General features: G+C 41.2%; 1 protein-coding gene across 4 annotated transcripts in view; it reads right to left on the bottom strand.

Annotated features, from left to right (window-relative positions):
• KLHL2 (kelch like family member 2) overlaps window positions 1–7,508 on the bottom strand; it is a 121,586-nt gene extending 114,078 nt beyond the window's left edge. Inside the window, exon 1 of one of the 4 annotated variants that reach the window (XM_042935129.1) lies at window positions 7,360–7,508. In XM_042935129.1, the coding sequence (XP_042791063.1) occupies window positions 7,360–7,385 (26 nt within the window). In that variant the 5' untranslated portion in view covers window positions 7,386–7,508. The remainder of the gene's footprint in view (window positions 1–7,359) is intronic. The other 3 variants (XM_042935130.1, XM_042935127.1, XM_042935128.1) reach the window with 3 other exon arrangements.
• Between the last annotated feature and the right edge of the window lie 18,107 nt (window positions 7,509–25,615).

Consider the following 25,615-nt stretch of genomic DNA (forward strand, 5'->3'; position numbering starts at 1 on the left):
GTAGCTTTAAAAAAGTTAGTGTCTATATCTATTTACATGTAAGAACTTGGATTGTACCTTCAGTATGAAGACCTATAGAACTGAATATAAAGCATCTTGTGAGACAAAACAAAATCCCTGCTCTCCAGTCACAGAACACCTTACAAGACATCATAATGATGCCACTGAAATCTTGCCATTTGTGATGACATGGATGAACCTAAAGGGTATTGTGCTAATTGAAAAAAGTCAGACAAAGACAAACGCCACATGATTTCACTTATATGTGCAATCTAAACAAACAAACAAACAAAAAAAGAGAAAAAGACTCATAAATATAGAGAGTACAATCTGGTGGTTGCTAGCGAGGAGAAGGTTTGGGGAGTGAGAGAAACAGGTGAAGGGGATTAAGAGGTACCAACTTCCAGTTATAAAATAAGGCACAAGGATGAAAAGTACAGCATAGGAAATATAGTCAATAATATTGTAATAACTTTGCATGGTGACAGAATAAAAGGTAATGCCACTGAATACATCAGTATAGCACATATATTGCCAAAAGTTATGTTTCAGATTTCTCTGAGCTGGAAAAGCTGGAAATGCCCAATTTTCCTAAAATGGATTAGCAATTAAGGGAGAGCACTGAACCTACTGGAGGACAGAGGGAGATCTCACACACACCCTGGACCCACTACTCTCCCCCTGGGATTTAGTCGTGTGGCTTTATGTTAAGTGTGCGTTGAAGCACTGGCAGGAGGACGTGGTTGGGATGTCTGAAGTGGAGAGGTTGATGAAAGTTGGAATATAATTGCTCTCTGATAGAACAATAAAGCTGTAAAAAGCTCTGCTTCAGTTCAACTCAGCTTGCTCTCCCTCTTTCCCTCCCACCTACACGACAAACAGAGCACAATCAGGCACTTTTTGTCCCTGGCAGTGACTATTACCAGGAAAGGGACCAGGGTAAAAAGCATGTCTTATGCAAGATCAATCTTATTTTAAAGAATTTGTTATAAACAAACAGTTAACAAAGCGCTGTCAGAGTGGGATATTTGTGATGTGCTAAAATAGGGAGAAAGAGGTTGGTGATCCATTTCAAACACTTCCGTGTCTTTTATCAACTCTTTTTTCTGGCCTTTCTTTTGCCACTTTCCCTAGTATTACCAGCACTTGGCTAGTAAGAGAGGGCAGCAATTTGATTTCACAATTCAGTTGACTAGGCTACATTTTCTAACACTCGGATGAAAACACACTAGAAGAGGACCAGAATCAGCTGGAAGACCTGAATGGTATTCCTGACGATGCCAAATACTAACCAAGTGACCTTGGGTGTAGTCACTTGGCCTCTCTGGCCTTTAGACTGTTTACTTACAAAATAAGGTGCTGTTATTCCACAAATATGTCTAATACGAAATGTAATAGGAAAGTCAAAGATAATAACACCTCACCTACTTGCCTCAGGGAGCTGTACAAGCATTAAATACTGTATGAATGTAAACACAGAGTTAAGAAGAAAAATGTTGAGGTTAGGAGCTGAACTGAATATAGAGATATATTTTTATGGATTTGACTGGCCTTCCTCCTTTTTAATTGTGACATTCAATTAAAAATTATTAGCAATACTCCACGCAGCCACCAGTGTTAATAAATCAAGTAGATAAGCACTGCCTAGATGCTGACTGCATACCCTAACATAAGCAGAATAGGGGAGATGAAGGAGGCTGAACGCAAGAAGTTTCTCCAGTTACCATCTAACTGGGGAGGCACATCTGAAACCACCAGGGAATGGCACAAGTCAGCACACAGGTGCAAAATAATGGGCTACCAACACTAGAGGAATGCAAAGAGCAGCTGGAATGAATTAGAGTAAATAGGGAAGACTTTGTGAAGGAAGAGAGGGTTCCAAGTGGGCTTTGGAAGAATTCCAAGTTGTTTTAACTGGGGACAGGCTGGGAAAAGGCTGGGGATTCCTCACTCATGATAAGGCAGAGTTTACTCTAGGAGGTCAAAGCACATAATACTTTTGAACATACTGTAAGATTAGGACAAAATGATCGAGGACTCTGACCATCTATCTGGTTGAGATAACTGGTTTGGTAAGTCACTTGATGTGACTCTAAGATGTTGGGGTCAAAATGGTAAGTGGATTGAAAGGTGAGGAAACAACACATAGAGTTCAACAGGAGAAAAGGTAAAAGAAAAATGCAGGTATCAAGGGATGAAATCTGTTCAGGATAGAAGGAGTCAGAATGGACACTTGAAACCATGAGTATACAGTTTCCAGAAGTTGATAAGTGTGGAGGATGATGAGAGACAGAGAGACAGAGAGACAGAGAGACAGAGAGACAGAGAGAGAGAGAGAGCGAAATCAAAGACCATGCCAAGGCTTTGGGTATCTGGGACCAAAAGGATGATTATTCCATTGATTATGTGCAGATGTTATAAAGGGAAATCAGTTTGAGAACAAAGGTTACAAACTCAGTTTTAGACATGTTGAATCTGATGTGTAAGCGAAGAGCAGAGAAGTTCTATAAGAAGTTGAAAATTCAAGACTGAGGCACAGATCTAGAGCCTAGGCTTAAGACACAGATGGAGCCACAACTTAGTGATCAATAGTTATTAAAAAGAACTGGCCAAAACCTGCATCTGTGAGGAGCAGCCACTGCCAATGAACCATAACAGAAGAAAAGCCATCTAAGACAGAAAACAGTGATCAGTGAGAGAGTCCCAACTTCTCCTCCTACTTGATAACCTTCGAAAAGGAATTTACCGTCTGAAAAAAGATAAGAACCTACACCAACATAATCTCATGTTCACAAGATTAAATGAGATAAAGTAATAAAGTAAATCACATTTAGCAACCTAAAACCTATGGGAGGGAACCAAGAAAAAGCAGTGTCATAGAAAGCAAGGGCTTATTTTCAAGGCAGGATCAGTGAAAAGAACGGGTCAAAAAAATACTTCAGCAAATGCCAGCCGTCTGAAATGTAAAACAGTAAAGCACATAACACACAAAGTATACTGACCCTAGCACTACGGGAATTGTATTAAATATTTGTTTGCTATCAGTTTCAACCACAATGAAAAGGACTTTGTTTTCTGAGATATTCCCGAAGTCTGGTCATAGTAAGCACCCAATAAATATGAATGAAAAACCTTATCTCCCTTATTATCAATAGTAAACAATATTTAGAATTTGGAAGAATTCTATAGAAGAGCATCTGAAAAGCAATTTTCATTCTCTGTATCACCTGAAAAGAACCTTCTCCCTGGTCTTAAGGAAGAAGTTCAACTGTTTTCATAAACACTTCTAGTGCAGTTCCATTACAGCCACAGATGAGTAAATTTACAGTCACCTTCAAGAAAGCAGGCTTACTGATATTTATTGAATGCCTACTGTGTGTATTATAGAAACAAGAGGTTTGGGGCTATTTCGTGGGAGAGGGAGGAGTGATTTCCCAGCATCAGAAAAATTTAAGACTACTGCATCAATGTTACCTATTTCCAGAATCCACTTCTCAAGTTCCCAAATACACCTCAGAATTTTCCTTACATAACACTTCTTTCAACACACAGTGATCCATGTCTTCTTTCAACATCACCTTGTCAGCCATTATTACTCCTACATATTTTAAACATCTTTGTCTGTCACTGAGGAGATTCACCTATCATCTGACAGATGCCCAATTTACATTCATGCCTACTTAAACAAAACCAAGAATACATTCCAATGTGCTGTAAGACAAACCAATGAATACTGGGGTAACCTGCGTCAAGGTTCCAAATTCACAGTAACTCAATCTTAAAATTAGAAAGAACATTAAACATCATCTGGTCCGGTGGATCACAAAAGCTGGGCTCCAGTAAACTTTTTATTGATCCGTGACAAAATAAGGAAAATATAGTAAGTTTTCATAAAACTAAATTAATTCAATTTAAAGACTATCCTTTTAAGTCTGAGATTACATCCTTCTTTGTATTTGGAAAGGGACACTAAACTGTCCTTCCTTTTACAAAAAAAAAAATGGTGATAGCTTATAATTATTATTTCATCAATTTTTTTTCTACTAAGCAAAAAAATAAGTTAGCAGTTCTGTGATGGACCTCAGTTTATTTATTTATTTATTTATTTAACTTTAAAGGTCAGTGAAATCCAAAATTCTGAAAACCTCTGCTCTGATTCAACCAATCTTCTGCTGCCTAAATCCCTATGAACACAGTCAAGAAGATGTCTGTCTGCCTACGCTTGAACAACTCTTATGCCAAGAGTCTCCAGTGATGTGGAATCGCTGATCCAAGATATGGTTGTATGTGAGACATGTTTGCTGAGCTCTGTGAAGGAAAAGCAAAGATGTAAGGCTTGTAAAGAGAAAGCCAACATGTAAAAGCAGAGCCATTAAGAAAACAAGGACCAAAACAATGTTCAGTGAGAGGTGGTCAAAGGGATGCATGCCACCCTATACCTCAGCCTTCCCTCAATTTCATAATTATGAAAATCTTTTACAAAAATAACTATAAAAGCTAGAATATGCAAAACATTCCTGAGGTCAGGGCTGCACGTCTCAGTTTACCACCCAAAATTCCTATACTAACCTACATCTAATTTTTAGTTACACACCTTCAGATTCAATCAGAGGCAAATGTCCCATCATCTTAATATCACCCAGACTCCTAAATGCAAGAGAATCTAAACGTCACATATAAGATCCAAAAAACAACAGGCAGAGAGATATGAAGCCCAGTGACAATATGAGAATCAAAAAGGATGAGGAGAACTTGAAGGCAAAGAGTGAAAGAGTGGAAAGAGTAGAAGAGATCAAAACCTAATTTCAACGAGCCCATCCCATCCCAAAGGAACTAGAGAACCTGGGCAGTCATCCTACCCCTCCAAGACAATGTGCTAACAGGCTGAAGGGCAGCAAGGTGGGATCTGAAAACAGTGTAAAACTGGCTGTCACAAGAGAAGGACGAGCATAAGCTCCTCCACAGTGGCAGGCAGAGACAGGCATTCAAATATTCGCAGAATTAATGAGTTAATAAACAGACACTCACCCAAAGAGGACCTGAGCTCCTGCTTCCAACCACATCACCCAAGGCATTTTAAGTCCACATCAAACATCTTTCCTTGCCTTAAAGCTCAGGTTAAAAATCTAACCTTACAAGAAGCTGAGCCCTCCCAATAACTTTGACTGCCTCCATCTACCCAACTCAAGCCCAGTGAGGCCCAATAAAGCTCCTTCCCAAAGACACTGTCTGCAATCCTCAAATACAGCACCTATGATTTAGTGTGGAAGGAAAAAGTAAGCTAATGGGAGTGAAGGCAAATAGGCCAAGGGGCAGGAAGGGAACCTATTTCTGATTCTAACAAATTCTGGAATGAGGGTTAATTTTAGATGGGCCAAATGAAAATAAACCCCATTTGTATTTAGTGTTAAATGAATATCAACAATCAAGAAGTCTCACCAACTTTAGCCACCCCTCATTAAAAGAAGTTTTAACAAATCTTTCATCCCTGCTGACATTCCTTGTTTTCCATTACATCTCAGCCTGTCATTGTTCCAGCATTATTGATGGAGTCTCAATACCAGAGAGTTGTGCTGGATACCAAAATTATGATTAATTGATCTGTCCTAGATTCAGTTTATCACTATTTCCATGCACACGTCCATTTCATTTTCAATTATTTCTATTTAAATCATTTTCTACATCTCTAGTCCCTCCCTCCAGAGGCTGCTTTTTGTCCACACCCTTTTTCCACCTGCATTCTAAGAGCCCCTTGTTCTTTCCTGTAGTTTCCTCTGCTCCAAAAGTAAAAGGGGACTGCAGGAAACTGATATAAAGGGAACAGGCTTAGTATAGATAACATGCCTACATGATATATTCCATATACTATGTGCTATCTACATACAAGAACCATTTCCTGCCTTAATTGTCTCTAAGCCTGGACAGAACCCATGTGCTGGTGCTATATTCATGCTGCTGATGCTAACAATCCACCATCATGTTTCCTAGGGTTTAGGAGCCTTCCCAAACCCGCTAAAGAACATGACCCGATCACAAAGCCCTCAAAGCTAAGTGATCACGAAGCCACTGAGCCCTTGCTTCTACTGGCCAGGAAGGGTCAATTCATCAGTTTTATCATCTACTCCTTAGATCCCCATGACCTGTTCCACTCAAGCTAAAAATTCTGTAAGGCACTTTTAGAAATTACAGTTCCAGGATCTTATAGTTCCAGCTCTCCTTAAAAGGGCTGGACATCAAAAAATTATTCAGTCCAGGCCAAATACCCATATTTTGGCTGGAATTCTGCCAAATAACCACAAGAGGCTGGTGCGGTACAACTGCCATGGAGTGAAGCTGGCCAAATCTAAGTGAAAAACGATAAGGCTCCATGAATAAGCTCTCGTGAAAAGGTACACTGATCTCAGAATGAGGTTTGCTTGAGGTTTGAAAAGTCAGATTCAAGGGGCTCTTGTTCCCTGATAAAGGTTAAACTAAGGAAGGCAAATCAAAATGGAAATTTTCAAAACTCCTGGGGATTTATAGTCCACTTTTACCAAATACTTTCAAAAAATATATACTGTACTGAATAATGCAATTCTTCAGTATCTTCCACGTAATTGTTCAACTGTTATTATTTCTGGAAAGTAGTTTCGCTGCAGGTATCTTAAATGTATTTGGGTACCAAGGAAGAAGACACCTGTGCCTGGCAGGTAGCTACACTACTAATTTGCCTAGGGTACCAAGGAAACAGAAGATGCTCTGGTTTCTGGATACAATTTTCTGCAGTGCCAGGTAAAAGAGGTCACATGCCCTGAACAGCCGTGGCTCACTTAGAGTGATGTAAAAGCTCTTCAGATATTAATTTTGCTAGAAATTCGAAGAAGCAAGCAATCTAAGGTCAATTCATTTAGACGCCGGTGTCTGGTACTTTCCAGTTCCCTTTTTTCAACGGACTCCCGTGCAGCATATCTCCATCCCTTAGAAAGGGGTTGGCAAGCTAGGCACCAGCAGCCCAAGCGTTCCAGGGAGGCGCACACAGGACGGGCAGAGTCCCCAAGCCCAGCCCAGCCGGAATCTTCTATTCGCCTGGGATGGGGAAGCCCCTTCCCTAGATACTATCCAGGGTTCTAAGTCACTGCCTGGCCAGGCTGAGTTTCCGCCCGCGTCCGCCTCAGGACTGCGGGAACCGCACCTCGTCACGCCCCGCAGCTCCCACCTCCCGCCGCCCCCAGCGTCCGCTCCCCGGCGGCTCCGGGCGTCTTCCGCCGGCGGGCACCGGGCGGCCGTGCCCGAGCAGCGCCCGTGGCCGGCGACACGCGCCGCAGCGGCGCGCTTATCCGCAGCCGCACAGCCCGCCCGCCTGCCCGCCCGCTCACTCACGCGGGAGGCAGCGGCGGCGTCTCCATTGTGGCTCCTCTCGGGCTTCAGAACGCAGGCACCGACCGCCGCCGCCAGCACCATTCCAGCCGCGGACGCCGGCACTGCCCGCCCGCCGAGCCGCGTTCCATCCGCCCCGGAGGGGGCGCCGCGCTCGCCTCACCGCGCGCCACCACCTGCGGCGGCGGCCCCCGCGGCCATGGCCCGCTCGGCCGGGCGCGCTCCGTCTGCCTGCGCGGCTCCCGCGCTCTCCGGAGTGCGGGGCGGTGGCGGCGGCGGCGGCGGGACGGGCGGGCGCGCGGGCTCGGCCACTTCCGGGTTTGGCCCCGGCCGCGCCGACGCCGTGACGGGACGGCGATGCGGCCTCCCGCGGCGGCCGAGGACCCCTCCCTCGGCGCCTCCCCTTCCTCTTGCTGCTGCTGCTGCTTCTGCTGCTGCTGAGGGTGCTGGCGCTGCGGAGGGTGCTGCTCCTGCTGTTGCTGTTTGAGGGTGCTGCTGCTGCTGCCGCCGCCGCCGCTACTGCTGTTGTTGGTGGAGGCGGGCGGGCGCCAGCCAGGAGCGGGCGGGCGTGCCCAGACGCGGGCTCGCGGGGCGGGACGGGGGCGGCGGCCGCCCGCAGCTGGGGTTGTGGGTCACCCGGGCGGGGGAGCTAGAAAATGGGGCGGGGGGCGGGTTGTCTGTGCGGAAAAAGGGCACCCGAAAGCACGGCATATTAGCGCTCGCTATTGACTTACTGCTCTGCTTTGCAAGCGTGTTCACATCCTTCGCTTTTGATTTGAGCCTATGCCTGGGGAGAGGGAAAGGGTAGGCATAACCAACCACTTCCTTTACAAATGGTGAAACTGAGGCAGGAAGAAATGAATTTGCCTGTCCAGTGTTCCAAGCAGGGACCTGGGCCTCCCCTCTCAGTGTATGATCCCTTCGTTGGAGAAGTGAAATGAGCACCTACTAGACAAGGTGTTGGTACGGAATGCGATGAGAGGGCAAAGCCAGGTCTGTGGGCTCGTGGAGCTGTCAATCTAGACGGGCGGAGAAACAAACGAACGATGCCTGCTATGAAGAAAATCAGAGTGAGGAGCTGGGATGCTATTTTAGGAGTAGCCAGAGAAGGCCCCGCAAATGATGTCATTTAAACAGAGATGGAATAAAATGAATCTTGAGGAAAGCAAAGAGCGCTCAGGGCAAGGGAAGAGTCATGCAAAGACTCCTATGCAAAATCTTGCCTGGCTTGTTGAGGAACAGGAAGGAGAACAATGTAGCAGGTGGTTGTCCAGGTGTGTCCAATAGCATCTGGGAATTTGTTAGAAATACGAATTCTGGAGGCCCACTTCAGATCTACTGAACCAGAAACTCTGGGGTGGAGCCTAGCCGTCTGTGCTATAACAAGCCTTCCAGAAGATGCTGATGCGTGCTAAGGTTTGAGAATCTCTGGTGTAGCTGAAGCAGAGTGAGGACAGGAAACGAGATGTTGTATGGGGCAGACTGGCATATCACAGAGGCCTTGTAGGCCATCATAAAAGATTTGACTCTTATACCGAAAAGCAACTGGAAAGTTGTGAGCAGCTTGATCTCATAATTAAAAGGACACCTTTGCTGGTATTTGTTTTAAAATATTCCACAAAAAAAAAAAAAGAGGGTAAAAAATAGGGGAAAAAAGATAAGGAAGGGGACACCTGGGTGGCTCAGTCAGTTAAGCCTTTCACTTTTGATTTCGGGTCAGGTCATGATGTAACAATTTGTGAGTTCGAGCCCCACATTGGTCTCTGTGCTGACAGCATGGGACCTGTTTGGGATTCTTTCTCCCTGTCTCTCCCTCTCTCTCTCTCTCTCTCTGCCCCTCTCCTGCTCACTTGCTCTCTCTCTCAAAATAAATAAATAAACACTTAAAAAAGCTTTAGAAAAATATGAGCAAAATGTTAATTTTTGATGCTAAGTGATGGGTACATGGGGGTAGTCATCATTTATGTGTATTTATGTGTATGCTTTTAAAGGTCCATAATAAAAAGTTGGTTTTTTTTTTTTCCAAACGATGACTGATTGCTATGTGAGCAGTATATATAGGGAAACAAGAGAGCAAGCACAGAGATTAGCCTAACTGGAATAAAAAAAATAAGGATGACCTGGACTAAAGTCAGTGTGATGGAGAGAAGTGGTCATATTCCAATCCTATTTAGAAGATAAAGCACACAGGAATTGCTGATAGGTTAGATATGAGTATAAGAGAAAGAACAGAGTCAAAAATGATGCCCAGTGTTTTAGTCTGGGTTCTTGGGAGAATGGAGCTGACATTTACTGAGAATGGGGAAATAGAAAGAAACAGATTTGGTCAGGGGGAGGGGAGTATTTTTAAACTCTGATTTAGACACAGTTAAGTTTGAGGTGTCTATCAAACATCCATGTGAAGATAGGAGTAGACAATTAGATATATGTATCTGGAGGGGATATAAATGTGGAGTTTGTCAGCATAGATATTATTTAAAGTCATGGAACTGGTTGAAAAAAAATAAAGTCATGGAACTGGTTGAGATCAACTAGATAAAGTAGCTACAGAAAAGAAGAGGACCAAGAATTGAGCCCTGACGCACTCCAACATTAAGATAATAAGATAAGCAGAATTCAGCAAAGGAGACAGAGAAAGAGCAGTGGGTAAGGTAGGAGGAGGACAAGAAGTTTCTTGGTGGCCTAGTGAAATGTTCTAGGAAAAGGCAATACTTTGGTATGCCTTAACGTGAGCTAACCTTTCTATAATGTGGTGGCATTATTGATCCATCATGAGTAGGAAATGACTAAGGATGTCATCATTGATGACATTCTCTCATTGATGGTTTTTCTCGGGTCACCAAAAAACCTCCTACTTTATAAGGTCGTTGTAAGAATTAAGTGAAATCATCTATGTAAGCATATAACACTAAATGTACAATGGGGGCACTTAATACATGGTCGTTGCTATTATTATTTCTACACATTTCCGTGACTGTCCGTTATATCTGTACCTGGCTTTGCTAGGAATTGAGTTTAAATGCTAGTCCCAAGAGATACACACTAACTTAGATTTGATCAAACCTGTGGCCTGACTTCTTTCTTCTGCATGCAAGCTGAGTGAACAGGGCTGTTTGATCAGCCATTTCAGGAACTCTTTCAGGAGAAAACAAAAACAAAAAACAAAAAAGTCTCCTATTGCTTTCGTATACTTCTACCCAAATAAGGAGGTGTCAGTCTGACAAGTAGATACGCAAGTCCAAACCATAGCTCCTTTCACATCTCCCCTGGATTAATTTTATCTGTTATAATTCTCTGCTTGTTAGGGGATCCAGGTCAACTAGAATGCTTAATGTCTACCCAAACTTTTTGTTTTTCATATCTATTTCTAAATTTATAGACTTTACAAATGATCTGGGAAAGAATACCTTTTTACCCTCATACAGTTCAACCTCACTGAGAGTTAAACATCAGCCCACAAGCTCTAGTATTCTAGCTTGTTGGCCACCAGGTAGATTTGAAGGCAGTCTATACACGTTTCTTTTCTTTTTTTTTTTTTGTAATGTTTATTTTTGAGAGAGAAAGACCGACAGAGCATGAGTGGGGGAAGGGCAGAGAGCGAGGGAGACACAGAATCCGAAGCAGGCTCCAGGCTCTGAGCTGTCAGCACAGAGCCCGATGTGGGGCTCAAACTCACGGACAGCAAGATCGTGACCTGAGCTGAAGTCTGACGCCCAACCAACTGAGCCACCTAGGCGCCTTGAAGGCAGTCCATGTTTCTAACTCAAGTCTCTGCCATGGAGCCCGTTCCTTGCAAAGAAGAGGAACAGCCAAACCCACAACTTGGCATCTCCTCTGAGAATCTTGAAGCAATTTGAAAATGTTAATTCATCTATGCTGAGCTTTTGTTGTTTTCTGAAAAGACAGTGATGGAACCCTTGGCTTTCAGACATATGTAGACCTGCCTAAGATCAGCAGCAATTTATGAGGCCAGTTTCCATTTTCATCTTTGTGTGGGCCAAGTAACTTCACAAAACTGGCCCTTGGCAATCAAACATCAAGATTTAATGCTGCCTCACCCTTCACGAGGGAAGTAAACAAAAATGCTTGTCAGGATGAACACAAGGCCATCTGTGGGGGAAAAAACTTTTAATATATCTTCCTTTGTATATGAGTTTCACTATTTTCTCAAGTAAAGGATGCAAAAGATTGGGAGTAGCTTTCCAAGGGCCGCTAAGGACTTCTCATTTCTCTTTCCCTTGGAATGGTGCTCACTGGACACGCAAAGGTGTTTGACCTCTCCCTGCTTGGGTTATTAGCTCCACCCACCTGCTGATTATTCTTTGGATGAGCTCCTCACTCCTTACAGAGGGATGAGACCTTACAAAAGTCCGTCCATTTGTTACACTGTTGAAAGAGAACAATTCCTTAGCCATATTAGTAACCATAACATAAAGCTAATGTGAATAACCAGATTATATCACTTGTAAAGAAGATGGAACCACACAGAGGAACATGTCCATGACAGGAGCTGGTGGCAAAAATTACTGAGATTCATTTGGAATCCGATGTTGCAGTAAAACTAATGACATGACATGGCAGGTGCAAACACATCACGTGGCAAGAATCTGGGAACTGAGAATCGTTCCTGTAAAGAAAAGACTTCACGTCACTAAACAGTATAAAACTGTAAGATCCTGTTTTTGTAATTCCTTTCAGTGTAAAGATAGCAAGTATGAAAAGCATCACGTGTTCAAAAATATGGTTTTAAAGAAGATGGAGACCTTCTAAACAGTCTCATTTTCTATCCTAAAGAGTTAGTTTAAAATGCATTTCTTGAGTTGTTTCTCTAATTTTAAATCAGGGTTTTTTGCTTTTATTCCTTGGATTTGGAAGCAGCTTAGTGTACATAATATACTATGAAGCATTTCAAAGTATCCTTGCAAGATTTTGCTATTTAGCAAATGGGTTTGTCGATACATTAAAAGTATTTATTACAAGCTTTGTGCTGTTAAGTGGGGTGAAGTGTGTCTTCTGCTCCAGACCAATAGACAATTCTAATTGAAGGAATCCTTCATTTTTATGACTCCAGTTTACTCTGCAAATGCTTGCTTCCTTGTTTTCATAGTCTTTAAGATACCAACCTTTCTTCCAGCACAACACACCTGCCCATTACCCTGTATCAGAGGTTCCTGGAGAAATGAAAGCAAATTGTTTGCTGCAAAGTTTAATTGGAAATCTGTTGGAAGTGGTACAGGAAGTATCCAAAAATAGACTTCACACTAATGTATATCAGGTAAGCAGTTTCTCTGTGCTTTTTTAAGAAAAGGAAATCTACTTAATCTATTTTTACTTGTATATAGTTATAAGGTATCTATTTATGTAGTCTAGTGATGTAATACCTCATTATAGAATTATCTAGGACTAAACATCTTTCTACACAGTCAGCAATGCTGGCGGAAAGGAAAAGCAAGTAAAAATTCTTGACAAATTACAGGAAGCATTATTAGCATGCTGTCATTCATCTCAAGTTATGCGCGCGCGCACACACACACACACACACACACACACACACACACACACACACGAGCTTTTATCCACTGCTTCTCTTTGTTCATCACAGCTGACTGTTAATAGCATAGAACCTAAGCAGTACTGTGAAATGAGTTTGTTGCTGGCATTCTCATTTTCCCCATTCTGTTCCTTTTTTTTTTCCTTTTGGCATCAATATACCTATCACCTCTAACCATCACCAGCTACAGGTCTCCAGTGTCCTTTCTTCATCCGTAACAAAACCTATAATAACAGTTAACAGAATGATTGATTAGTGGATTACACTTTCATACAATAGCTTTAGTATAATGAGGTAACTTCATATTGGCATTACTCTAGCTGAAGAGAATCTTCATCATCTACTCCCTATTCTTTCTCCTAGAATACATTCCAATGCCTTCTATATTCTCTCAATCACAACATTTTTTGATAATAAAGTGTGATGTTGAAATGTGTCATTTTCATTAATGGAGGTGTTACTGTGCAACACTGTGAATGCTTTACTTAAAGAACAATGCTGACAGAAGAGATGAAAAATATTCTTGAACTCTAGACTTTTTGAGACCAAACCTCCGGGAGTTTGTATTATTTGTTCAACTTGTTCACATGGTAATATGAAAAGATAAGTCTTGAATTTCCACATAAATCCTAAAATTGGAGCTCAGCCCAAGTCTTGGAATTATTTTTGCAAGTGAGGATCTTTTGCCAAGAAATCCTTTCTAGTTCTTAATCTGGTTCTAGTCAGCTTCTGGATGCAGAGAAGCATGTTTAATGCAGGATATAAGTGGTTAGTCAATTCCTGAGGCATCCATATTTCTTCATTTTTCTTGTTAAGATCTTGGTAACAATCCAACCCAAGAAATAGAGTTGAATCCAGGCTGCATATGTATGAGAACTATTCTTCATTGAACTAAAAATGAACCTAAGTTGCCATTTTGAAGTCTTTGTTAAAAGCCAACTAAAATTAAATCATGAGAAAAATATTCCTAGTCATATTTTCTGAGGCAAACTGATTCAAGCAAATCTTAATTGTATTATACTTAGGTATTATGTCAATTTTGTATGCCAGATAGGGAAAACCCTGACCACCCTATTTTAGGTTACAGCTGTACCCTTAACACTCCCTAAACTCCTTTTCTAATTTATTTTTCCCCAAAGCACTTATCCCAATTTAACAAGCTGTGTTTTACACGTTTATTTCATTTATTGTCTGTCTTCTCCCTTGGAATGTAAGCTCCGTGAAGGCATAGATTTTAGTCTGTTTGGTCCCTGCCATATGCAGGCTTAGAAACATTCTGGCACATAGTATGCGTGCAAACAATACTATTGAATGAGCAAATTGACACGATTTATTGTATTCACCAAGCAAAACATTTACTCCCAAGAACACATATTCTAACTCAGATTCAGGCAATGTGCATTTTAACACCTATATACAACATCTATATATTAATTTTTCTTTCTTTTCTTTTTTCTTTCTTTTTTTTTTCTTTTCTTTTTTTTTCTTTTTTTTCTTTTTGTCTTTTTTTTTTTTTTGCTTTTGGAAGCATAAAATCAATGCTCCCAAAAATAAGTCACAGAGAAACTTATGTTGATTTCAGTCAGTGAATCAGCCAACGTGTGTCAAATGACTTGTTTGATGAATATACTGTGATAGGTTAGGAGTTGCGGGGAGTGGTAGAAATAATAAAAAGCTTAAGCCAAGAGTTCTGCCTTTAAGAAACTTGTAGCGGGGCACCTGGGTGGCTTAGTCGGTTGAGCATTCGACTTTGGCTCAGGTCATGATCTCGCGGTCTATGAGTTCGAGCCCTGCCTCAGGCTCTGTGCTGACGGCTCAGAGCCTGGAGCCTGCTTCGGATTCTTTGTCTCCCTCTCTCTGACCATTCCCCACCCATTCTCTCTCTCTCTCTCTCTCTCTCTCTCTCTCTCTGTCAAAAATAAATAAAACATTTTAAAAAAATTTAAAAAAAAAGAAACTTGTAGCTAACTTCAGACACAAGAAATAAATCCAGTATATTAAATCAAATTAATTAAACAAAAATACCAGACAACAAAGTCTTCACAAATAAGATGAATACTGACTTGAGCACTTAAGAAAGAGAAAGCACATAGTAGGAAAAGAGAATGTATTCATGGACAGTAAAGGGGGATTTTAGACAACAAATGATTTGAAGATGGGTAATAAGAAACAAAGCCAAGATGTTAATGTGAAGGTCAGATTCTAGAGATCCTTGAATAGATTCTGGGCTTTATATGAAGTGAGTAGACAAGTATTAGAGGAATATGCTGTCTGTATGTATATGTGTGTGTGTTTGGGCAGGTAGTGGAGTACAAACTCTACTGTAAGAATTTCAATCTGGCATTGGTGTGCAAAATTAGCAGATGGAAGAGACTGGAAGCAGGAAGATGAGTTGGGAAACTATCTTATCCCAAGAGTTCGTGTGTGAGACGACAAAACTTGAAATAGAGCAGAGTGCTATTAATGAAAAGAAAAGGCCAAATGGCAAAGATGAAATAAGCATGACTTGTTGACTAGTTGGACATGGAGGCAAAGGAACATAAGTCGTCAAACACCCCAGGGTTTTGAACCTAAGAACATGGTGATAGAATTGATAAAAAGAAGAAAAAAATCACATGAGCTAAATGATAATGGGTACGGTTGCAGGCCTGCAGAGTTTGCAGTAATAGCAGGATACCGAAAGGTATCCTGCAGGAAGCTGCAGATAAGGCAGGACAAGGCCACTTGGTACAAAGATACAATCACTCATAGAGTTATCCAACCCTGAAGAAACAGGTAATGCAACTTTCTGTGGCCAGCTACTTTGTTGTAAGAGGTAAACTCTCCCGTGTGTTCGCCACATTTTTCTATGCATAGATTGCCGGCCCTGTTTTGTTACTTGTTAACTTCTTAGTTGCTGATTTTTTTTTTAATTAGGGACATAGTACGTGATTCTATTCTTCCAGTAAAAACTCAGACCATAAAGTGAAATCTCCCACTGACCTCTTCCCAATCCCTTCCCAGAGGTAAGCCATTAACCGTTTTATGTATGTCCTTTCAAACATTTTTCTGTGCGGTTACATGTGGATATAGTACATACAGAAACACATGTGTTTGTATTTGTTTGGTTTACATAAGCGGAAACACGCTGCATGGTACCATCAGCCCATTAGCAGCTGCTAAGGAAATCTTACTGCCAATTTGCTGTAGCTGTGGGGAACCCAGGCAGGGATAGCTCGGCTGCCAGTTGCCAATACATCCAAGATTTTAACTGATACTAATTTCAGGGAAAATTCTGAACATCGGAAGTTTGGCTAATGCATTAGATTAGATTCAACAGTACCTCGCCAGATAGATACTCCATTGCGTCTCGGTACCACAGACGATTTTTCCCTCCCCTCTCACCAAAACACACACACTCTTTTAGAAATCATATTTTTGTCCTCATCTTTAGGCAATAAGATTCAAGTCACTACTTCTCCAGTAATTTTTTTTAATGAGTTACATTACCAGAAATCCTTAGTATTTCTAGATTCTCTATTTCTGTTTTTTTCATCTCTTTCTAATCTGTACCTTTTCTCTCCATACTTTTTTCATTCCAGTTACTGCTTTTAATTGTTTTCAAGTTTATTTATTTATTTAGAGAGAGCGTGCACACAAGCAGGGAAAGGGCAGAGGGAAGGAGAGACAGAATCCCAAGCAGGCTCTGTGCCATCAGCACAGAGCCAGATATGGGGCCCGAACCCATCAACTGTGAGAACATGACCTGAGCTGACATCAAGAGTTGGAGGCTTGGGGCGCCTGGGTGGCGCAGTCGGTTAAGCGTCCGACTTCAGCCAGGTCACGATCTCACGGTCCGTGAGTTCGAGCCCCGCGTCGGGCTCTGGGCTGATGGCTCGGAGCCTGGAGCCTGTTTCCGATTCTGTGTCTCCCTCTCTCTCTGCCCCTCCCCCATTCATGCTCTGTCTCTCTCTGTCCCAAAAATAAAAAAAAATAAAAAAAAAAAGAGTTGGAGGCTTACTCTTAAAAACTGAGAATAAACTGAGGGTTGACGGGGGGAAGGGAGGGAGGGGAAAGTGGGTGATGGGCATTGGGGAGGGCCCCTGTTGGGATGAGCACTGGGTGTTGTATGGAAACCTATTTGACAATAAATTTCATATTAAAAAAAAAGTAAATAAAAAAAAGAGTTGGAGGCTTAACCAACTATGCCATCCAGCCTCTCCAAGCGACTGCTTTTAAAAAGAAGGCTTTCTCTTTACAACTCAGAGTATGGGACTGCCTGGGTGGCCCAGTTGGTTAAGCGACCAACTCTTGATGTCGGCTCAGATCATGATCTCATGGTTCGTGAGATCTAGCTCCATGTTGGGCTCCGTACTGACAGTGTAGAGCCTCCTTGGGATTCTCTCTCTCCATCTCTGTCTGTTCCCCTACCCCGACTTGCTCTAACGCATGCACTCTCTCCCTCACTCTCTCAAAACAAATAAATTTTAAAAAATTTTAAAAATAAAACTCAGGGTATGAGGAAGATCTAGAAGATTTGAGTTATGGTTGATAGCTGTTCATTCTATATTGGTCAAAAGCTGCTGAAATTTCAAATTTCATTCTTTTGTGTTTTTGTTCCTGGTTAAACTTTCCTAAAACCATAGTAATTACATGCCTACTTATAATGATTTACTGATTTACTTTAAAGCGTATTTAAATATTGCAGCAACATGCATTTTATTTAGCACAATCTGTTTTTAAAGTTCTAACTGTGGGAAGCTATATATGCTCATAATTACAGTTTATTTGAATGTGTAATATTTTTGGAAAGTGAAGTACCATACTTTGGGGGGGTGGAATGAAAATAATTTATGTATTTTTAAATGAACTAAAGATTTTTTTTAATGTTCAGTATCTAGGGTAATTTTTAAATTCGTTGGTTCTATTTTATATTTTAAGCCTTGAATAAAAATATCTTTATACAATGAAATCTCACTAATGTTTTCAAAATCCATATCATGTGACCACCTCTAACTACTTTGGTAATTGTGGTGATTAAAATATCATTGAGAGATTTTTTTTCTTATACTGAACTCCATACAAAACCACTTTTGCAAGTAAGTGGATGTGTCTTTCAAAAAACTAGCTGAAAATTATTTACATTTATCAGTAACTAATTATAATCATGGTATTAGAAAAGTATGGCTAAAGCCACTTTGATAACTCATCCAGTCTGTTAGTTTCATATGGGAGTATGACCAACCCTATAAACATTCAGGATATATTTCAGAATGTTCCCCAATAACTCATTCCACACTTTTACAGTCCTTTTCAAGATTTAGTACCTAGCACTGTGTTTACTTTGGAGACAGACGCAAAAAATAACCTGTCTGGGAACAGCTTGTCTACCCTGAGGAAATGAGATATACATACCTAAAATTATAGGGCAATATGGTTTATGACTGTAAAGATATTATGAGTTGGATTATTCCAGAAACACCTTTTGGAAAGTAATAATTTGATTTGAGCCTTGGGGGACATGTAAGATTTACATTAGTAGAGAAGAAAAGGGAACAGTTTCCTCACATAGGGAAGGAAAAAACAAAAAACAAAAAACAAAAAACAAATGGTAGATGTGGGAAAAATTGTAGGTCTACCCTAACTGGAGTTTAAAAAGAATAGGTGAGATTGAACAGGTAAGACAAGGTATTTTCCCAGAGGACCCCCAAGGCCTCAGTGTGGGATGGTTGACAATTGGCCTAATAAACTAGAAGACTGAGGATTTTTAACAAGTGAGTAAAACATTCAGGCATTACTTTATTAAGATTTATCTGGCTGAGGTGGATAGACCAAGTTGTAAGTTGGAAGGTTTTAGAAGGACGGACATTGATTAAAGATGGCTTTACACGTGTATCAAAAGGTTTAAAAAATACATATGTCCTGGGGCACCTGGGTGGCTCAGCTGGTTAAGCGTCCAACTTCGGCTCAGGTCATGATCTCACTGATCGTGAGTTCAAGCCCCTTGTCGGGCTCTGTGCTGACAGCTCAGAGCCTGGAACCTGTTTGAGATGTTGTGTTTTCCTCTCTCTCTGCCCCTCTCCTGCTCAAACTCTGTGTCTGTCTCAAAAATAAAGAAACTTTAAAAGTTGTTTTAAAAATATATATGCCCTGTGACACAGCAGTTCCACTTTTAGGAATTTATCCTAAAGAAGTAATCATAGATGCAGATAAGTCAGCTACCAGGATATTTAATGCAGTGTATTTCAATAACAATAAATTGGAAACTTACATTGGTGACCAAATGTTATTATAATACCAACATATAGTGGCCTGTTATGGGACCATTAAAATTGATACGTTATAAGACTACTTAATGTCATAAAAACACGACATACTGTTGACAGGAAAAGAAAGTTACAAAATTTGTGTATAGTATGATCCTGTGCATGTAAAAGGAAAAAAAGGTGTGTGTGTGACAGAAAGAGAGAGAGCATCTCTGTGTGTAACTGATAAATTGAGCAAACAGGACACATTTTGATTGGGTGAAAAATGCAATTTTTATCTTCCAATGTCCTTTTAAGTGTGTGTTCATTGGTGTTCCTGCCCTAAGGTGAAGTGTGGGAGAGCCCCATCACTTTCAGGAAACAAAAATTTCTTCAGCCAGTTACAGTTCTACAAAAACCACAACTCAGTCTCAATAGTCAAAGTTCCAATCCTGGCTTTGTGCTAATTTTTCTTCTCCCCCGCCGCCACCCCCCGCCCACTTCTCTGACTACTTCAATCTGAAATCTCGCAAAGGGAAAAGTTGGAGAGGGAGTGAGATCCCTCAGCAATACTCTTTAGACTTTGGATGGCTAATCAGGAAATTTGCATTCGAGAACCACCTCTGTGTATCAAACTAGTAAATTAACCACACCAATTTTTCATCACCTCATGTGAAAAATGGAACTAATAACACTTGGCCTGCCTACATCTTAGATTTATTAGGCACATCAAATTATATCGCAGAAGCAGAATTACTTTGCAGAGTTGAAAAGTGTTTTAGCAGTGCATTAGGAGATACAACCCACTAGACGAGGGATCCAGAAGCCAAATGCCGACAGGAGGCCAGGAAGGTAACATAAATGGCTATATCATTGAAGATGTGAGGTCGTAAATAGCAACTGTAACAACGGGCATCTGACCTTAACGTTGAGGATGTGGTACACAGTGGTAGGGAAGATGGTACGAAGGATGGAGAGCTCGTGCCCAGTGAGAGGGAACAGCTGCCCCTCAGATCGAAGCAGCTCGTGCCATGGAGACATGCAGGCCGTACTGAGATGCTCGGATATTTCAAGGGAAGTCCCAATTTCTGATTTTTTGTGAAATCTAATTTTCCAATATTGACAACTGATTTAAATACCAAACACAACATAGACCAACAATGTGTGATTTGAATTTACAGTGAACAAAGGCTAGATTCAGGCCCCACGACATCACTTCATAATCCTGTGCTAGACTACAAACAACTTGAGGGCAGAGATCTTGACTTTTATCTCTGTGGTCCTGATATTTTATATAATGTCTGACATAGCTGGTGCTTAATATACGCTGGCAAAATGATAGATGTGCACTGCTAAATTGAAAGACTGTTTCTACACATGAAGTCATCCAACAACTCAAGACTGCCTCGTCATAAGGGTTTTTTTTTTTAATATATATATAAATTTAATCGTAACAATCCTCCCTTTGATTTTCCCAACCAGTCAAAGTAGAGTAGGGGAAACAAGTAGAAGACAGCTAAAGGAATACATGCAACATAAAAGGTGAATGTGAGCAAAGAGTTACATTAAATAAATAAATTGTAAGAGGTTTTGTTATTTCTGGTGCTTTGTTTAATCTCCTATAAGGAGATTGGGTTTATCTGATGGAAGTGGGTGGATTTAGTGAACTAAAGAGGTAGGTGAGAAGAACAGCACCTAACTTAGGGGATGTGGGTGTCTGTTGTGGGGACCGCGAGTAGTCAGAGAAGACTTCCTAAGGATGTGTTGCCATTTAATTCAACAAGTGATTTAATTGAACAAATATCTATTGAATATTTACTATGGAATATATCAGTGAGCAAAACAAAGACTCTAATCCTCATGGAACTTCTATTTTGCTGGTGGGGACAGACAGACAATAGACATAATGTATTAGAGAATTATATAGTACCAGGGAGCCTGAGTGGCTCAGTCGGTTAAGCATCTGACTTCGGCTCAGGTCGTGATCTCACGGTTTGTGGGTTCGAGCCCCACATCAGGCTGTGTGCTGACAGGTTAGAGCCTGGAGCCTGCTTTGGATTCTGTGTCTGTCTCCCTTTCTCTCTGCCCCTCCCCTGCTCATGCTCTGTCTCTCTCTGCCTCTCAAAAATAAATAACTGTGGAAAAAAGTATTTTAAGAAAAAAAGAAAATTATGTAGTATGTTAGATGGTATGATGGTCAATTTTATGTGCTGGTTGGCTAGGCTATAGCCCCTAGTTATTCAAACACTGATCTAGGTGTTGCTGTGAAGGTTATCCTGGATAATCTGGGTAGACCTGATTCAATCAGTTGAATGACCTTAAGCATAGAACTGAGGTTTCTCCACAGAATGAGAAATTCTGTCTACGGACTTCAACTTCAACTCACATTGGCAAGTTCTAGCCTGCCCTTCCTGACAGCCTGCCCTGTGGATTTTGGACTTGCCCAACTAGCCCCCATAGCTGCGTAAGCCAATTCCTTATACTATATTTAAAAAAAAGTCATTTGTGTTTGTATCAAACTACTGCCACGAAACAAACCACCCTCCAAATTTAATGACTTCATCACCATTTGCCCAAGATTCGGTGCACTGGCAATTTGGATTTAGCTAGGGTAGTTCATCTCCCCTCCATGCCATGTCAGCTGGAATCACTCATGTGTTTGCAATCGTTTGGCAAGCCAGCTGGGCTGGCTACCACCAACCAAATGGCCTCATTCACAGACAGGTCTAACAGCTGAGTGAGGCGGCAGGGCCTCTGGGACAGCTGTCTTACCAGCAGACTAGCCCAAGCTTCTTTAGGTGATGGCTGGGTTCAAAAAAGCAGCAAGCAAGCCAGTGCAAATACTCCATGTTCAAGCACTCATCAAGCCTCTGCTTCTGCCATTGGCCAAAGCAGGCCATATGGCCAAGCCCAAAATCAATGTGGGAGAACACATTACAGGGGCCTGGGTTTAGAGATGCATGACTCATTGGGTTTGCCATTACTTCAACAACCCACATTAGGGGCGCCTGGGTGGCTCAGTCAGTTGAATGTCTAACTATTGTTTTCAGCTCAGGTCATGATCTCACGGTTTGTGCTTGAGATTCTCTTTCTCCCTCTCTCTCTCTGCCCCTCCCCCACTCACTCTGTCTCTCTGAAAATAAATAAACTTAAAAAGATAATAATAATTGGCTAGGATTTGAGCCAAATCTGACTTCAGGGACTGTGCTCTTAACCACTAAGCTCTACACGAGGGAAAGCCGTGGGAGAAAGACCAGAGGGGTGAGTTGGGGCAGATGGTGATGGGCCCTGAACACCGTCAGGGTCGTTTCCTCCAGGTCCATGCAAACTGCAACAGCAGGTATAGGAAGCAGCAGGTAGAGGATTTGTGGGCTGGGATTCCTGAAAAAAGAGAGAAAAGCTTTAACCAAGAAATAGAGCCAGAGTCATAGCCTGGGAGAAAATGAACCCTGGACCAAACCACAGAAGGCAGGTGGTGGCATAAATAGATGTCAGCATCTAGAAGTAGATACTGAAGAAGGTCAAGAGAAAGGAGTGAAAACAGTGTTCTAGACATTGCTGCAGACAAACCAGAAGTTAATTTTGCATCTTGAAGGGTGAGGTACCCCTAAAAACTGGCATCTGCTTTTGTAACAATTTGTCTGGAGTCATGCTCATCATAGCAGAAATAAATTCAGTTTTACTCCGTTTTCGTGAGGGTGCGGGTGTATGTAAAAGCCGGGAATAGTGGATGTGCCGAAATAACAGTGAGCAGCTTTGAGCAGCCTCTGAGTGTATTTATAGATATCAAGCACACGAAACACGCCCACATCATACACCCTCTCCCCAGGAATCCAGGATGTATGCAGAATAATACAAGGTGTACATTTGGCAGTCTGTACCACACAGGGGTGTGCTGGGTGTAATAATTTTAAAAATCCTTTATCATACCTGACCAGTATTTTATCAAAGCTATATGATGAATGATTAAAAGGCTTGTAGGCAGAATCATTTTGAATGCACAATTTTTCTTTTTTCCAACATTGGTGCGACATAATCTGTCTGAATCTCTTTTTTTTTTTTATTTTTATTTTTTTATTTTTTAAATTTACATCCAAGTTAGTTAGCATATAATGCAACAATGATTTCAAGAGTAGACTCCTTAATGCCCCTTACCCATTTAGCCCATACTCCCTCCCATAATCCCTCCAGTAACCCTCTGTTTGTTCTCCATATTTCTGAGTCTCTTATGTTTTTGTCCCCTTCCCTGTCTTTATATTATTTTTCTTCCCTTCCTCCATGTTCATCTGTTTTGTATCTCAAAGTCCTCATATGAGTGAAGTCATATGATTTTTGTCTTTCTCTAACTGACTAATGTCGCTTAGCATAATACCCTCCAGTTCCATCCACATAGTTGCAAATGGCAAGATTTCATTCTTTTTGATTGCCAAGTAATACTCCATTATCTTCTTTATCCATTCACCCATCTTCTTTATCCATTCATCCATCAGTGGACATCTGGGCTCTTTCCATACTTTGCCTATTGTTGATAGTGCTGCTATAAACATAGGGGTGCATGTGTCCCTTCAAAACAGCACACCTGTATCCCATGGATAAATGCCTAGTAGTGCAATTGCTGGGTCATAGGGTAGTTCTATTTTTAGTTTTTTGAGGAACCTCCATACTGTTTTCCAGAGTGCCTACACCAGTTTGCATTCCCACCAGCAGTGCAAAAGAGATCCTCTCTCTCCACATCCTCGCCAACATCTGTTGTTGCCTGGGTTGTTAATGTTAGCCATTCTGACAGGCATGAGGTGTTATCTCATTGTGGTTTTGATTTGTATTTCCCTGATGATGAGTGATGTTGAGCATTTTTTCATGTGTCCATTGGCCATCTGGATGTCTTCTTTGGAGAAGTGTCTATTCATGTCTTTTGCCCATTTCTTCACTGGATTATTTGTGTTTTGGGTGTTGAGTTTGATAGGTTCTTCATAGATTTTGGATACTAACCCTTTATCTGATATGTCATTTGCAAATATCTTCTCCCATTCTGTTGGTTGGTTGCCTTTTAGTTTTGCTGATTATTTCCTTCGCTGTGCAGAAGCTTTTTATTTTGATGAGGTCCCAGTAGTTCATTTTTGCTTTTGTTTCCCTTGCCTCTGGAGATGGGTTGAGTAAGAAGTTGCTGTGGCCAAGATCAAAGAGGTTTTTGCCTGCTTTCTCCTCGAGGATTTTGATGGCTTCCTGTCTTTCATTGATCTTTCATCCATTTTGAGTTTATTTTTGTGTATGGTGGAAGAAAGTGGTCCAGGTTCATTCTTCTGCATGTCGCTGCCCAGTTTTCCCAGCACCACTTGCTGAAGAGACTGTCTTTATTCCATTGGATATTCTTTCCCGCTTTGTCAAAGATTAGTTGGCCATATGTTTGTGTGTCCATTTCTGGGTTCTCTATTCTGTTCCATTGATCTGAGTGTCCGTTCTTGTGACAGTACCATACTGTCTTGATGATTACAGCTTTGTAGTATAGCTTGAAGTCTGGGATTGTGATGCCTCCAGCTTTGGTTTTCTTTTTCAAGATCGCTTTGGCTATTTGGGGTCTTTTCTGGTTCCATACAAGTTTTAGGATTATTTGTTGTAGCTCCGTGAAGAATGCTGGTGTTAACTTTGATAGGGTGTTGCATTGAATATGTAGATTGCTTTGGGTAGTATCGACATGTTAACAATATTTGTTCTTCCTATCCAGGAGCATGGAATATTTTTCCATTTTTTTTGTGTCTTCTTCAATTTCTTTCATAAGCTTTCTATAGTTTTCAGTGTATAGATTTTTCACCTCTTTGGTTAGATTTATTCCTAGGTATTTTATGGGTTTTGGTGCAACTGTAAGTGGGATCGATTCCTTGATTTCTCTTTCTGTCGCTTCATTGTTGTGTGTAGAAATGCAACTGATTTCTGTGCACTGATTTTATATCCTGCAACTTTGCTGAATTCATGAAACAATTCTAGCAGTTTTTTGGTGGAATCTTTTAGGTTTTCCATATAGAGTATCATGTCATCTGCGAAGAGTGAAAGTTTGACCTCCTCCTGGCTATTTCGGATGCCTTTTATTTCTTTGTATTGTCTGATTGCTGAGGCTAAGACTTACAATACTATGTTAAATAACAGTGTTGAGGGTGGACATCCCTCACTTTTTCCTGACCTTAGGGGGAAAGCTCTCAGTTTTTCCCCATTAAGGATGATATTGGCATTGGGTCTTTCATATATGGTTTTTATGATCTCAAGTTATACTCCTTCTATCCCTACTTTCTTGAGGGTTTTTTTATCAAGAAAGGATGCTGCATTTTGTCAAATGCTTTCTCTGTATCTATTGAGAGGATCATGTGGTTCTTGTCCTTTCTTTTATTGATGTGATGAATCACGTTAATTGTTTTGCGGATATTGAACCAGCCCTGCATCAGGTATAAATCCCACTTGGTCGTGGTGAATAATATTTTTAATGTATTATTGG

The sequence above is a fragment of the Panthera leo genome, chromosome B1, assembly GCF_018350215.1.
Source record: "Panthera leo isolate Ple1 chromosome B1, P.leo_Ple1_pat1.1, whole genome shotgun sequence".
NCBI lineage: Eukaryota > Metazoa > Chordata > Mammalia > Carnivora > Felidae > Panthera > Panthera leo.